General features: G+C 35.9%; 1 protein-coding gene across 3 annotated transcripts in view; it reads left to right on the forward strand.

Annotated features, from left to right (window-relative positions):
- Positions 1-2: 2 nt before the first annotated feature.
- The window catches only part of dor (vacuolar protein sorting-associated protein 18 dor), a 40,003-nt gene continuing 24,930 nt past the window's right edge, over positions 3-15,075 (forward strand). The window contains exons 1-8 of one of the 3 annotated variants that reach the window (XM_089236336.1): positions 3-89; positions 3,777-3,857; positions 5,518-5,609; positions 6,989-7,095; positions 9,698-9,870; positions 10,071-10,155; positions 10,396-10,469; positions 11,432-11,565. In XM_089236336.1, the coding sequence (XP_089092462.1) occupies positions 3,777-3,857; positions 5,518-5,609; positions 6,989-7,095; positions 9,698-9,870; positions 10,071-10,155; positions 10,396-10,469; positions 11,432-11,565 (746 nt within the window). In that variant the 5' untranslated portion in view covers positions 3-89. Of the gene's footprint in view, positions 95-3,776; positions 3,858-5,517; positions 5,610-6,988; positions 7,096-9,697; positions 9,871-10,070; positions 10,156-10,395; positions 10,470-11,431; positions 11,566-15,075 lie in introns of all 3 variants that reach the window. The other 2 variants (XM_089236337.1, XM_089236338.1) reach the window with 2 other exon arrangements.

Genomic DNA, 15,075 nt, shown 5'->3' on the forward strand with positions numbered 1-15,075 from the left:
CGGTTACTGTTTAGTGTGTATTGTTTGTGATTTTTTTATGTGTGGTGGGATTGTGTATATCGCCTCCCCAAGCAACTGGGTTGAATAAGGTGGAGTAAGTTATGATAATAATAATAAATATTATTTTTTCCTTTCCATATTGTTGTATTTTTATTCATCTTGTTGAAAATGTGTTTAAACATATTTTATTACATGCATTAAAAGAAATCGTGCACCAAATTTTAGTTTATAAATGAAACATCATACCGGACTAACAACAATGAAAAAAATGCCAGTATAAAAAAATTATGTTTGATATAAATGACACGTATACAGGGTGTAACAAAACTGATTGTCAGAACTCGCCAAAAGTGTTCACCCGTAGGTGGAGATAGACATGAAAGGGGGGGAGGGAGAAGCATGATGATGCAATTCATATACAGGGTGTTCTGTTAATGGACCGACAAACTCAGAGGGTTGTTAGTAGACAAAGGTAGTAGTAGGGAACAAAAAATTGCATTGGAACATGGTGTCACAAACCACGTTGAGATGGTGAAAATTGCAAAAAACGCATGCAGGTTTCAACATCATGCTGGAACGATAAAAAAATACGATCATAACTACAAAAAAGATTTATTTGATTAATTATTACAAGATTTGTTGGAAGTGGTGGCTGCTGACATCATTGCACAGTCTACAACGATGTAAAATCAATTCCTGGACACGCTCGAAAATACCAAGTATGCTTTTCATGGCTGCCGGAATGACAAAAATCCACGCCATGAGATCCTCCGGTGTGTCCAGAGGCGGCGCATAAACGAGGGATTTTAGGTGACCCCATAGGAAAAAGTCACAACGGATTGGGATCCGGCAAACGTGGAGGTCAAGCAATTGGTCCTGTGCGTCCAATCCACCTCCTTGGGCATGTAACATCAAAGTGATTACGCACCTCGTGGATATTGCTGTTGGTACATCCGCTGTGCTAAGCACCCGGAATCGCTGTCGTATGGTCCGCCACTTGGCGATTATTTGGCGCCACACATGCCTGATGGCCCAACGAAGAGTCGCCAAGGCCGCTGGACACTACGGACGCCGAAAAAAAACAGCGTGCAAAACATAATAGAAACCACCAAGCATAAGAATCGAAAAAAATATCAGTTAAAAAAAATTACACCTGGCGTATTTTTTTAATAATAAAAAGATTGGGGCATAAGGAATTCCGGGCATAAATATTCTATGTATTAAAACTAAAACCCGGACCCTTTTTTTTAATAAACGGATCCGGGCATGTTGAATAAGTAAATATTCTATGCACTAAAACCTGGACCCTTTTTTTAATAAACGGATCCGGGCATGAAAAATTCTGTAGGTTCATTTTAAATAATAAACCGATAAAACGGAAGGCATGGCAATGGATGAATAACTAATAAATACAACAAAATAATAAAACAGTAACCTATGATACAACCTGAGCAGTAGGTAATAATCCGTAATGACGTAAGCTACAGAAGGGAGGAATAATAATCAAAGAGAGAGAGAGAGACACGCTGGAAATGGAACAACTGCTGCTTAGAATTTTTGAAAAAACGCGGTGAACAAAAGAAAAATCCTGTTTGGCGAAGCTAGCACCATCTAGTATCACCCAACAAAACCGGAAAAGTGTTAAAAAATACGGCAACCCAGAGAAGCATTACGACGATCTTGGCGACTTATCGGGAGAAAAAAGTCGCCAAAGTCATGGCGGACCATACTGCATCTGTTCCAGCACCCATTGGCATCTGTTCAATGGTAAATCTGATACATATCACTGTATTCTTCGTTCGTGTAGTCTGCCATCACAGAACTCATTGAAACAGACAACTAACTGCTACATGTGCTTACTACTGCAATAGTGTTAATTTATGTTGTTTGCAGCGTGTGATCCTACCCCAGCGCATGCATTTCGTGATGCTGCATACATCAGATATAGTTAGTGAACCCATGAAAGCATTCAGCGATCAACTGACATCCACCTTTCGTCTCCTCTGGATTCAGAGCCTTCATGTGTTTTTTGCGATTTTCACCTTCTCAACGTGGTTTGTGACACCATGTTCCATTGTAATTTTTGTTCCTCTTGATGCCTACTAGCAACCCTCTGAGTTTGTAGGTCCATTAACCAGTCAACTGTCCAATTAATTTCTCCGAGTGTTACCCGCAGTGCCCACTTTTTTTTGAAAATGTGTGCGCTTTTCCCCGTTTTTTTCCTTTTCTTGGAAGTTTGAAATATTAAAATATTTTTTTTATAGCTCGAATGTGTCGAGACATAATATGACACCCTAAAAGTGGGGAGGGGCGGTCAAAATGTCCTGTGACTAAAAGAAATGCTGTTGATAGAATTTATGTGGAACCATAGTAGTTGAACCTTTGCTAAAACATATCTGAGTAATAAAACAGATGCATCTTCGCAAGGCAGTTGGGAAATTGAAGCAAAAGCGATGGGGATGCAGCTTTGCAAGTATAATAGTAATAATAATCTCAGACCTTGAAATATAATTGTCAACTCCATCTAGTGATGATATAATAAAGTAGAAAGATAGCTGTACAGAGATGGCAGCACATGTACAACAAATTATTTCGTCATTTCTATGTGAAAAAGACAGAAAAGTCTGTGTGTCTGCAAATGCCGTCGTAGGCAACACCATTACGTATATCAGCAACGGCATACGCCGTCGTAACCACTTGACTGGTTAACAGAACACCCTGTATATGTATATAGCAGTTCTGTCATTGATGCTTCCCCTCCAATGTCCTTTCCTATATCTCTGACCCTGCTTTCTTTTAACAATGCGGTGTCGGAAAGCAAGCAGCGAGAGGTAGCCTTTTACAGAACCTGTCATTCAGCTGCTATTCAACAGCAGAGATATTCGAATGTGGAGAAGGTCGATATTCACCTTACTTATGGAGCTGCGAACGGCCATGCAGTAGAAGTGGTAAAACTTTTCCAGGAGCGATTTCCAAACAGTTTACCCAATTGGAGAAAATTTAAATGCTTGCACAGGTAACTCATGGAGACAGGCTTGTTCCTTTTCCAAAGATATGACACAGGTCAAGCAACTAGCATAAGAGGGGTAAATCAGATAGAGGCAATCCTCGATGCAGTGGGCAACCAGCCTGAATGAAGCATGTAAACAATAGCTTGTGACCAAGGTGTCGACCATATGATAATATGGTGTGTTGCTTGAAGAAGGGTTTTATACTCTTACCACCTCCAACGGCCTTAAATGAAACAGATTTCCCACAATGTGTAACATTTGCATGTTGGTTCCTGCAACGGCATACTGAAACAACAGTTTGCAGCATCTGCCCTGTTTTTTGGACGAGAATATGTTCTCATGCAGCTGGTGGTCAGTCATTTGAGCATTTGTTATAATGTTTCCTATATTAAAGATTCTTAGTCCTTTATTATTTGTTTTTATTTTGTTCTACATTTTGCCACACAGGTGCCCTTTTTTGACTTTTCGTTTGCTTTCCAACCCCACATTATATAGTGAAAGTTTTTCTTTTTTTGGTGAGTTCTATCACCCCCTTGCAGTTCTGACCATCAGTTTAATTACACCGTATTTATATAATACAGTTCAAGTATCAGCATTGAATGCAGAAACGGGAAAGGGAGCAACTTTATGTCCTATAAAATTCAATTAACTACACTTGACACGTGTAAATGAGCACTTAGGTGCTCAGCACAATATAATAATTTAGTCACTGTAATTTGTGCTGAAAATCTTTTAATACAAGATTTTTAAAAAATTTCTTTGCAGATGGCGTTATTTGAGCAGTATCATAAAGCTTCATCCATTTCTTCTGATTATGTCTCTAGAGGTTCATTGATACCTGAAATGGTATGTTCAATTAATGTAACGTAATGTAATTGCTATGCACAGTAGAAATTCTGTATCCTGGTCCTCTTTTATTTGGATCCTTCCATAGCTTTGGGTTTTGAAGCAAAATCAAAAATATTTCCGACCTTAAAGCAAAATTTTTCTGACTAATGTTGTTATGATCAGAGCTTGACAAATCGAGAAAATATTGTGTTAGACGAATTTCCTTGAAGCCAATCATATATGTTTTCAAGAAGTTCTGAAATGATTTTTTTAGTCATTTTCCAGGACTTCTTACATGTTGGTGTACACATTAACATAATTTCAGAAAATGTTGTGTTGCACTCAGACTCCAATTTTGTATTTGCACATGGATAATTTTAGACATAAATGCCAATTTCTTTAGTCGCCATGGGGGACCTAATGCCTGAGATTCATCAATCCCTGATTATGACAGTTTTGTTTGGTTGTCGCACAAAGTTGTTATGAAAGATATGTGCATGAAACTCTACTAGAGATGTTCAGGCCCATCATTTAGGGGCTGAAAATACACTGCTTTTGAAAATACACTAAAAATGGTATATATATATATTCAAATATATATATATATATACATTGAGTACATGTGCTTTGTCCCCCGCCCCTCTGAAAAAGTTGAAATGACGGTCCTGGAGATGTTATGTAGAGATGATGATTATCATAATCTCTACTGAACAGTTTCGTGTATATCTTCCTACACAAGTAGGAAGTGATGTCTTATTCTATAAAGTGGTTGTGATTAAGAGGGGGGATGATCCCTTTCACTAAAAAGAAATGTATTTGGGGAAGGTGGAGTATTCCCGCCCTCTACTATACAAACTCACAGTTCACTATAACCTTCAGTTCCCCCAGTTAAAAAAGCCAGTGTCCATTTATGCTTCAGCATAATATGGTATTTGCCAGGGATTTTTTGAATACAGAACAACCTTTGGCCCACAAAAGGAAGAAAAGTATTAATACCCAAAACACGATAAATACCTAGGCTGACCATATTTCATTCACAAAAATACAGGGAATCAGGATCCGTACAGAATATTGCCAATAATTGCTAAAAAGTTATCAAAGCCTAATTAAGTTATCAGTTAGAGAAAACAATGATCAAAGTGAAGTAAATGTGTTTACAGCCGAAAAATTGTCAAAGATAAGTGAAATAGTTAATTACATTAAAAAAACTGTTGAAGGGAAGTAAAATTGTCAGTTACTGCAAAAAATTGTCCAAGTCAAGTTTGCCAATCATAGCTAAAAAATTGTCAAAGGCAGATAAAGTTGCCATTTATTGCTAAAATTTTTACTTTTATCCATTGGATAAAGGTGTAATTCACCAAAAAACATGTGGCAAATATGTAAGCCATATAGGCAAATATATATCTTGCCATATTTGTCATTCATCTTACTTGACCATAATTAATCATGATAGTCATAATTATCATAATATAATTTATGTCATGAATTTTCGGCCAAAATTACGAGAATTTTTTGTAAAATACATCTTATGATCACTCCATATATACAAGTTTCTGACCTACGAATGACAGAAATCCCGCATATCTGGCTCATGGACTGAAAAGTTTGTGCACCCCTGGTATTTTCCATTTACTATTTTAACGTACATAATTTCTTGAATTTTCTTTTTTTAATGCAGACAAGCACAGGCTTGATGAGTGCAAAAATGAAGTCCCTTGAAGCTCTTGAAGATGATGTCCCAATGTTCAGCAAGCAGAAAATCAATTTCCAGTAATCATTTTATTCACTCTTAAAATTCAACTTGTTCAATAATAAGTGAAATTAATTTTCATTCCCATATAAACATATTTAAAAAAAAAATCATAAACTATTTTTCTAGAGTTGTTTCATTGACAATAAGATTTCTTATAATGAAGTATCAAAAACTTAAGTTGGGGGGGGGGAAGGATACAGATTTAAATGATTTAAATTACATTTGTAATGATGAATAATGATTTGTAAGGAAACAGATATTTTCTGAATATTATGCTGAGGTGAACTCGGAAAGAAAAGTCCTCTTGTCTCCGGACGAACCCAAGGTCTCTTGCATACTGGGCAAGGATGCAACCATCTACATCACTGGAGACTTTTCTTTCTGAGTTTATCTCAGTATAATATCCAGAAAATATCTGTCTCCTTGATATCTTGGACTGAGAAAAAAAAGCTGTCTAATGATTTGTATGATTTAAATTCAAATTTGTAATTTAAAATAAGTGAAAGTCAAATACAACAAGTAGGACTTACAAGGAGAATCTCACTATAAGGAGGGATTTGCAAGTGATTTTCAAATAGCTAGTGTTAAAGATACAAAAAATATATTAGGTTATAGTGAGTTGAAAATTAGGAAGCATTTGCCATGACATCTTTTGAAAAATGCCAGTCTTTCCTGCTCTTTCTATTCAAGAATTGAACATGGTGACTCTTATCATGGCTCATGCTCTTCATAAAAATTACTATAAGGTGCTTCTAACAGAATGGACATAGAAAAGTCACATTTTTGGTCCTCCCCACTATACATAGGGATAATGTGATGATTTTATTTGCCTTTTGTCTCTCCCTGTGACTAAGAGACCACAGGACCAGAACTTACAGTTCAAACTTGTTTCCGAACGAATGATTGAAAAATATTATGCAAAAAAGACTTTTTGATTAGTGGAAAAATGTTGACGTGTCCATGAAACCAGTTATATGATAATTGGGAATTTTAATTGTTCTATTGGTTGACTAATATGTCAAGACAAGTTCTATGCAAAAATGTCTTGGGGAATCAACTGTTGTGAAACCAAAAATCAATTTCATGTCCAGAGTTCTGTTCATTCATTATTATTACAATGAAATGATCTAAAAGATGATTGCAATGCAAACAAAGCAGTGATTTTCTATAATTTTATAACTTGAGTGGGAAAAAATTGAAATTCACTTATAATGAGGTCTGCTATAATGACAATTTTCTTGGTGATTGTGAACTGTCATTAAAATGGACTTTTACAGTACATTGAAAAAAATTTCTTTAACACTTTTAAATCAATTGCATGTCAAAGTGGCTGTCAGGTTTCCAGCTATTTACAGTCACAAGCTCTATGTTAATTAGTTTCATTTCATCTCTACAGACCTGGTGACAATATCACTCATATGATTGTGTGCAGTAACCAACTTGCTTTGGGTATGAAAAACAAAATACGACGAATCGATCTTTTGAACCCAGATGTTATCGAAGGTATGGATATATTCTCTCTCTCTATATATATATATGAAAACTTTAGATTTCTGATCACAAACATTATCTCATTTGAAAATTCTTCTTTTTAAAATTCCACGTTTTTATTGTACATTGTTTTTTCTACTAAAGAATTCAAGTTTTTCACTTTTTACTGCTTACCAAGTTTTTGAAGTTTTAGGTTTTGACAAAACTTCAAAAAGTGTTTGTGAGATTGATGCACTTATATGTTTAACCCTTAGCAAAGTTTTATAAATTTCAGTGATCTGTATTATAACTGTCACATGGAAATAATGAAATCCTGTGGAGAATGCCACATGTTTTTTGAAGAAAAATATTTTTCTCCATATTTTGTGCAGGTGATAGTGCTTTCACTCCTCTTACTATTCTCTAACTCTGAGAGCAATAAACAAAGGAAGAAACATACTCTTACCTTTTTCTATTTTTTATATTGTTTACATATTCCTTTTCTATCTCAAAGGGAAGCGGGAAAAACCATCTCTCTCTCTCTATCTGTTATGAAACTTTGAACAAAAGTAATGCTGCCCACTGGCAGTTGATCTGACAGGTTGAAGATGGGGGGGGGGGGGGAAATGGAAAACATGTTCTTAGGTAAAGCATCATTACAAGTGTATTTGGGCTCGTCATTGCTGAAATGAGGGGTTTTAAAGGGGAGAGACATCTTGTAATTGTCAAAATACAAGAGTAAGTTAGGGCCAGATGTTTGGCATCAATGTCACTGTAAGGGTTTAAGAAAACTGAAATTAACTCCCTTCCACTTCACAAAGTAGGAATTCATTTGAGAAAACTTTATTGCTTTACTATACTTTATGCTTCCTACTTTGGTATACATTTAGTAGTCATTATGTGTAGAAATATGCTATATAAGCTATAAGCATTCACTTGATTTTTCCATTTGAAATATTGCTTGTATGGCATCTCTCAAATTCTATCACTGATCTCTTTCATTGATGCGTTGATATTAGGTAATTTATATCTGTCTATATTTGGGTGAACCTTTAAATAGGTGCTACAGCTCAGTATGGGAAATTTTTTAGACAATAATAAATCAAATAGATGGTTTATAGAGACACGCATGAGTGAAAAATTCTAGTTTGAGTGTATGCAACTTATAACTTTCATCATACAAGCATCACCGGGTTGGTAAAGTAACCATTCAGTTAAGACAGTTTGAGACAGCTTGTAAACTGAAGAGCCAAAAAAATTTGTACAGGCATGCGTATGCAAATAAAGAGATATGGAACCAATCAGAGTACGGCGCTGCGGTCGGCAACGCCTATATAACACAACAAGTGTCTGGCGTAGTTGTTAGATCGGTTACTGCTGCTACAATGGCAGGTTATCAAGATTTAAGTGAGTTTGAACGTGGTGTTATAGTCGTGCACGAGAGATGGGACATAGCATCTCCGAGGTAGCGATGAAATTTGGATTTTCACGTACGACCATTTCACGAGTGTACCGTGAATATCAGGAATCCGGTAAAAAATTAAATCTACGTCATCGCTGCGGCCGGAAAAAGATCAAGCAAGAACGGGACCAACGAGAATCATCAAACGTGACAGACGTGCAACCCTTCCGCAAATTGCTGCAGATTTCAATGCTGGGCCATCAACAAGTGTCAGCGTGCGAACCATTCAACGAAACATCATCGATGTGGGCTTTTGGAGCCGAAGGCCCACTCGTGTACCCTTGATGACTGCACGACACAAAGCTTTACTCCTCACCTGGGCGCCCGACAACACCGACATTGGGCTGTTGAGGACTGGAAACACGTTGTCTGGTCTGACGAGTCTCGGTTCCAATTGCTTCGAGCTGATGGACGTGTACGGGTATGGAGACAACCTCATGAATCCGTGGACCCTACATGTCAACAGGGGGACTGTTCAAGCTGGTGGAGGCTCTGTGACGGTATGGGGCGTGTGCAGTTGGCGTGATATGGGACCCCTGATACGTCTAGGTACGACTCTGACAGGTGACAGGTACGTAAGCATCCTGTCTGACCACCTGCACCCATTCATGTCCATTGTGCATTCCGACGGACTTGGACGATTTCAGCAGGACAATGCGACACCCCACGCGTCCAGAATTGCTACAAAGTGGCTCCACGAACACTCTTCTGACTTTAGACACTTCCGCTGGCCACCTAAATCCCCAGACATGAACATTATTGAACATATCTGGGATGCCTTGCAACGTGCTGTTCAGAAGAGATCTCCACACCCTCTTACTCCTATGGATTTATGGACAGCCCTGCAGGATTCATGGTGTCAATTACCTCCAGCACTACTTCAGACATTAGTCGAGTCCATGCCACGTTGTGTTGCGGCACTTCTGCGGGCTCGCGGGGGCCCTACACGATATTAGGCAGGTGGACCAGTTTTTTTGGCTCTTCAGTGTAGTATAGTGATGTGATACTTGTGGTTTTTAAATGGAAAGCTTTTATACATTGAGCAAGAAAAAACAAATGTAGCCAACACGACAAAAGTTAATGTAATTGCTATTTTTTATCTAGTTAAATTAATTACTAGTAGTGGGTGAATCATTTGCATTTCATCTGACAGAAGTAATTCTTGAATTTCAGATGTTAGCCTGGTCAAATCAGCAGCCGAAGATGTAATGATATATGAAATTTTTATGGATCCGTTTGGGAAGCATCTTTTAGTGAGTTTAGTGAATGCACAAAATGGAGAACCCCATGAAAATTTGTATTTGTTTCAAAACTCAAAGAAGCCGCAGGTGGCATCGAAGACAAAAGTAAACATTTCTCTCATTCAGTTTTTCTTCTATTATTTTATATTTTTACTATCAGTTTCAAATAAGTATAGAAGTGGGTATTAACATGTTATCACAAACTTTTCATTTTGTTATGTTGTGGTAAACTTTTACCTAAGTAGAGCAGGGGGAATTATAAATATATTTAAGGATAAGAAACATATATTTTTTTAATTACGTAGGGTCATGTCATTAGTGCTGTAGCTTGGAATTACCAAAACAAGAATGAAACTTCTACAGGGAGCATTTTAGTTGGCACTACAGAAGGTAATTGAATATAAGTTTTTTTTAACATTTCTTTTTCAACTGATTGTTGGAAACAGTTAGGGTTATCTGCATTTTCAAAGTAGTTCCCATGCAAAAAGGAAATAAAAAGTTGTGATTCTCTTTGCAGTAAACTACTAATAACCATTCATTATTTCATACATACTGCTGAACTATTAATAAAGGTTACTTTATTGTATTTGCAAGAATTTATTATTGACTTCATAATTTCTTCTGTTGAAGGTCTAATATTCGAAACAGAGTTAGCATATGAAGAACGATTCTTCCAGTCAACACCCGAACAGATTTGGAAGCAGGTTTGTCATTTTAGGCAGGATTTCTTAACTTATATGTATGCATTATATACATTCGCTTGAACATCACTTGGTTGTGATGGGCTACTGTGTGATCTACTTCCCTTTTCATAAGACCAAATGAATTAGTTTAGGTTTCAGCCTTACCCACAGTTGTTTAAAACAGGATTTCTTAGATGACAACCCAATAATTGTTTTTTCCTAGGAATTGTTATCAAGGTTTAACTTCTCTGTTCAACCAAAATTTCTTTCAAAACTTAATACTCAAATCAGATGACAATTTAAGTTCAAGATTTAACCCTGAAATGCATGATTTTTTTTTCGAGCTGATAATTTAATTTTTTTTCATAGTTACTGACATGTATAGAAAGCCGGAAAAAGCATTGAAAAAAGATCTATTTCGAATTGTATTGCTTATACAGGGCCTTAGAGAGGATGTGCAGAGCCTCAAAAATCTCATATGAAATAAATGTATGAAAGTAATATTACTTTCCAAATATATAACTACCTTCTTTATGATTCCAAATACAGTAAGGAAAAAAAATTGGTTTGCAAACTTCAAGGTGGAAAAAAAAAAGATGCCAACAAAACATTTTAACAAATTAGCAAAATCACAGCCACACATACTCTGCAACAAACAAAGAGTTGTTGGTATTAATTTGAACATCTATCAGCAAATTCAAAATATAAAATATCATGTGCAAAGGTGATTCTGAGTTTTTATCTTCAAACTGTCTGTAGTAATAAGCGTTTAAAGGACCCTTTGCACGTATGCAAATCTATGCATTTAAGGGTTAAGCTGGTTCAGGTAAGATAAAAGCTGGTGTTATCAAAACTAGGCATTAAATTATATTTTCTTCTGAAATTTGCCCTATGGTTCATATATTGTTTATGTATTTGATAATGCTAACTGGTAAACTGTAAAAAATATTTGTTCATATTTTTCTTTCGTTTCTCGTTGGTAGGTATACAATCTTGGTCAAAGTGGTGATAACAAAGGAGTTAAAAACCCTATTGACTCTGAATCATTAGCCATTACTGGTTTAGAATTCTATAGAGTTCCTTCAGGCAAATACATTGTATTGGCAACTACTCCATGGTACATACAATATTTAATCTGTTATTTTATCTATCCCGATGTTTATTTTTTTATGAATAAATAAATAGGTTTTAATTTGTATAATAATAATAGTTTTATAACATCATAAATTCAAACCAGAGAAATCAAAATTATTTAGAGTCTAAACTCAGACTTCCCAAAAACCTTTTTTGGAATAAAAAAAAAAATCCTCCTTTGTGAACATTCACAGGACTGCAAAATCCTTCTACAAAAAAAGAGGTGACCACAACAAAAGACAGGTTTGTTTTGAGACATCTAAAATATTGTAATTTTTAATTAAATTAATTCTTTTCATTCAGAAATAGACAATTTTGATAACTTAAGAAAAATTTGAAGTTGACCCCATGGCTTTATGTTCCCTTCAATATTGCAGTACAAAGAGGAAGAAAAACAAAGAGAAATACCACCAAAAAAAGCACATAATTTTTGTAACTTTGATATGCTATTTTTTAGGAATTTTTTATTGTTTTTTTGCAGAGTATGCCAATTTAAATCATTATTAAAATCACGATTTGAATCACTTGTTTTTTAAAAAAAATCATTGATTTAAATAAAAAAAATTTAATTTTGTTTTTTCTACCCATAACTTCAATGATATTGAAGTAAAAGCAACCTAGCATAATATGCATGTTGCTGATATGTGGTAAAGTTTGTGATTGAAGGAAGTATAGAAGATCTTTTTGGGGTAAATATTGCCTTAAACTTAATCCCTAGATACAGTGCAGAAAGAAAGCTGCTCTATTTCTAGATTTTGTGCATGGAAAAAATTGAAGAAAAAATAGGAAGTTGAACTAGCTAAACTGCACTAAGTATTTTTAATGCATTACAATGTGGCACTAGGATTCCCCTGATTAAAAACAGAGGAATAATTTTTTATGTAAAGCCTTGAATTCTATGCCCTACTTGCTGATCCAAAATAATAATAGATGTTGTACCCAGAGATGCCGCTGTAATTTACGGGGGTTCCGGGACCCAGGATATTCAAAAACTCTTGGTCCCTTTTGAGTGAAAGTGGGTCCCTCTCGAAAAAAATTATCTTGAATAAAAATATATCACCCCCCATAATTCACTGGTATCTCTATGAATTTTTTTCCAGCATGCCCCTGGTCTTTTATCACCTGTTCATATCTCTTCCTTGAGACAGAGCAGTGGGCCATGTTCTAGGTAGAAGGAGGAGGTATCTCTGTGAATCAAATAAACAATTCATTTATAAAACATGTTCTATCCAAATGTTCATTTACTCTTCATTGTCTACTTTAGTAGGAAAAGCTTGCAAAGAAGCCCATTAACACTGAGAATTTAACATATGGAATGTAGCACATGTAATAAATCTAAACCAAATATACAGTTGAGATCCTGCTTATAACATTCCCATTTAGAAAGTTTTTTCACTTAGTACAACTGATTTTCATGGTCCCAACTCTAAGTAATTCTTATTCAGATTTCCCATTTGAAGTGTTTTCCTGCTTACAATGTTTTTTATGAAAGTTTTTGAAAAACATTATAAGCAGGATCCACTGTAATTAAAAGTTAGAGGCACACATTTATATATTTACTAATAAATCAATCTATAAATTCCCTTCTGATTGACTTTTCATTTCTTTAAAAAATCGTAGCTCTTTCAATAATATCTTCTGATTAAATCATGGGCGGAGATACAGAGGGAAGGCATTGCCCCCTCCCCCCAGCAATAATGGCTGTGCCCCCCACCATACTTTCAAGTCTATCTCCGCCTGTGGATTAAATTTAAAGCAAATGAGATTCTCTATCTCTTCTCTTCTCTCAGTACACACTCTCTCAGAAACTTATCTTACCTATTCACAGGAGCAAAGATTTCATATAAATCCTTGTGAAGCGATGTCCTGGTAGAATGATTTTATTTTTCTCTCCCTGATGGTTCACCACTCTGATCTGTCGCAATTTAACTGCCACATATTTTCACACCTGAATATTGGAGCTATGTCAGATTTGTGTTGGTGAAAGTAAAGTGTACTTGTATGTGCTAAGAATTTAGCGTGTTTTGTGTTCAGTAGGTGGTGCCATCTATCTAGAGCCACAACTTGATACTTTCTCAAAACGGGGCGAGCACACATTTTGCACCTTGTGTAATGTAGAAGAAGCAGTTATAAAGGGTGAATTCGGCTCCTTCTCTAGTCCAGAGTCCGGGGGGGACACACACTAGACCTGCCTGCTCTCTTCCCCACCCTAGTTGCAGCCCTGCATCTATCCTCCATATTGGTAATGCATGGATTTGAAATTTAATATATGCATATCTGTGTTGTAGGTTTGTGTGATTGTTGTGGCAATCAGAGTTTTTTTTCAAAGGAATAGCCAACTCTCAAAACTAGAAAACCTTAGAAAATCATATTTTTAGCCAATTCCCACCGCGCAATTGCGGGTTCACCAAAGGCAAAATCTGGGGTATGAATGCTTGCCTCCCCCCTCCGCCCTAAGAAAATGTAAAATTTAAAATATTTTTATAAAATATTAAAGTATTGGAGAAAATAGTGCCATACTATGTTAATTTAAAATTCTTTTTGAGCGTTAGTGACCCACAATTTCTGTGGGAGAAATCCTTCTGCCCCCTTCAAAAGCTGATTCTGCATGCACATCAGTGATTTTTGTGATGAGATGCAGTGACACTACCGCATAGCAGATAGATGACAAAACTGTATATTCAAGGTTGAGTTTTTACAGATTCACTTGGTTTTTTCTGAACAATCTCGAAAAATGTTTTACACTTTGAACAAGTGTTCCAAATTCTTTATGATTTTTCAAAAAAATACATATTCCCAATCTTGTAAGAACAAGGCAAATTTACACCTTATAGAACGGTGTCTTTGAATGCCGGCAGATAGCTGCGGGAATACCGTAATTTCCAATATGTAACAGGAAGGGATAAAATCCGCAGGGGAATAGGAACTCAGAAATTCTCTTTGAAAATTCTGTACATGGCCCCTAATTAAGGGGAAACAACTAAATATTTTCAACAACCCTCGTATATAAATACAATACAGTTTACGAAGTAGTAAAACCACTTTTTCAAGGTCGCACGATCGTGATAGATTGAAAAGAAAAGGGAAAAAAAGTTGGGGAAGTTTTTTTCATCTTGGAACTAGGAATGAATGCATCCCGGAGGACGCGTGAACCAAATTTTTATGCATCCTTTTCTGAAATTTCGGGTATTTGACATGCTATAATGCATCAATGACATCTGTTGTACCAACATAAATATCATTGGGCTTTTGACTTTACTTTTTGTATTAAAATTTTGAGTTCACTTTTTTTTACCAAAACTCATCGAATCTGTGAAAGAATAAAAATGTGTTAACTATTAAGCAACATCATGCATGTTGGAAACACATCCACGAATGTGCAAGAAGCAATCTTGTCTCTAGAATTTATTTTATTTTGTTGATGCTGTATGACCCTTTGGCTGTACATCCAGTGAATTGAGGTACCTTCACCATATGAGATACTGAGTTGCCA

This window comes from Pholcus phalangioides, unplaced genomic scaffold, assembly GCF_987345545.1.
Source record: "Pholcus phalangioides strain wild (caught in Gottingen) unplaced genomic scaffold, Ppha-v1.0 ptg000009l_1, whole genome shotgun sequence".
Taxonomy (NCBI): domain Eukaryota; kingdom Metazoa; phylum Arthropoda; class Arachnida; order Araneae; family Pholcidae; genus Pholcus; species Pholcus phalangioides.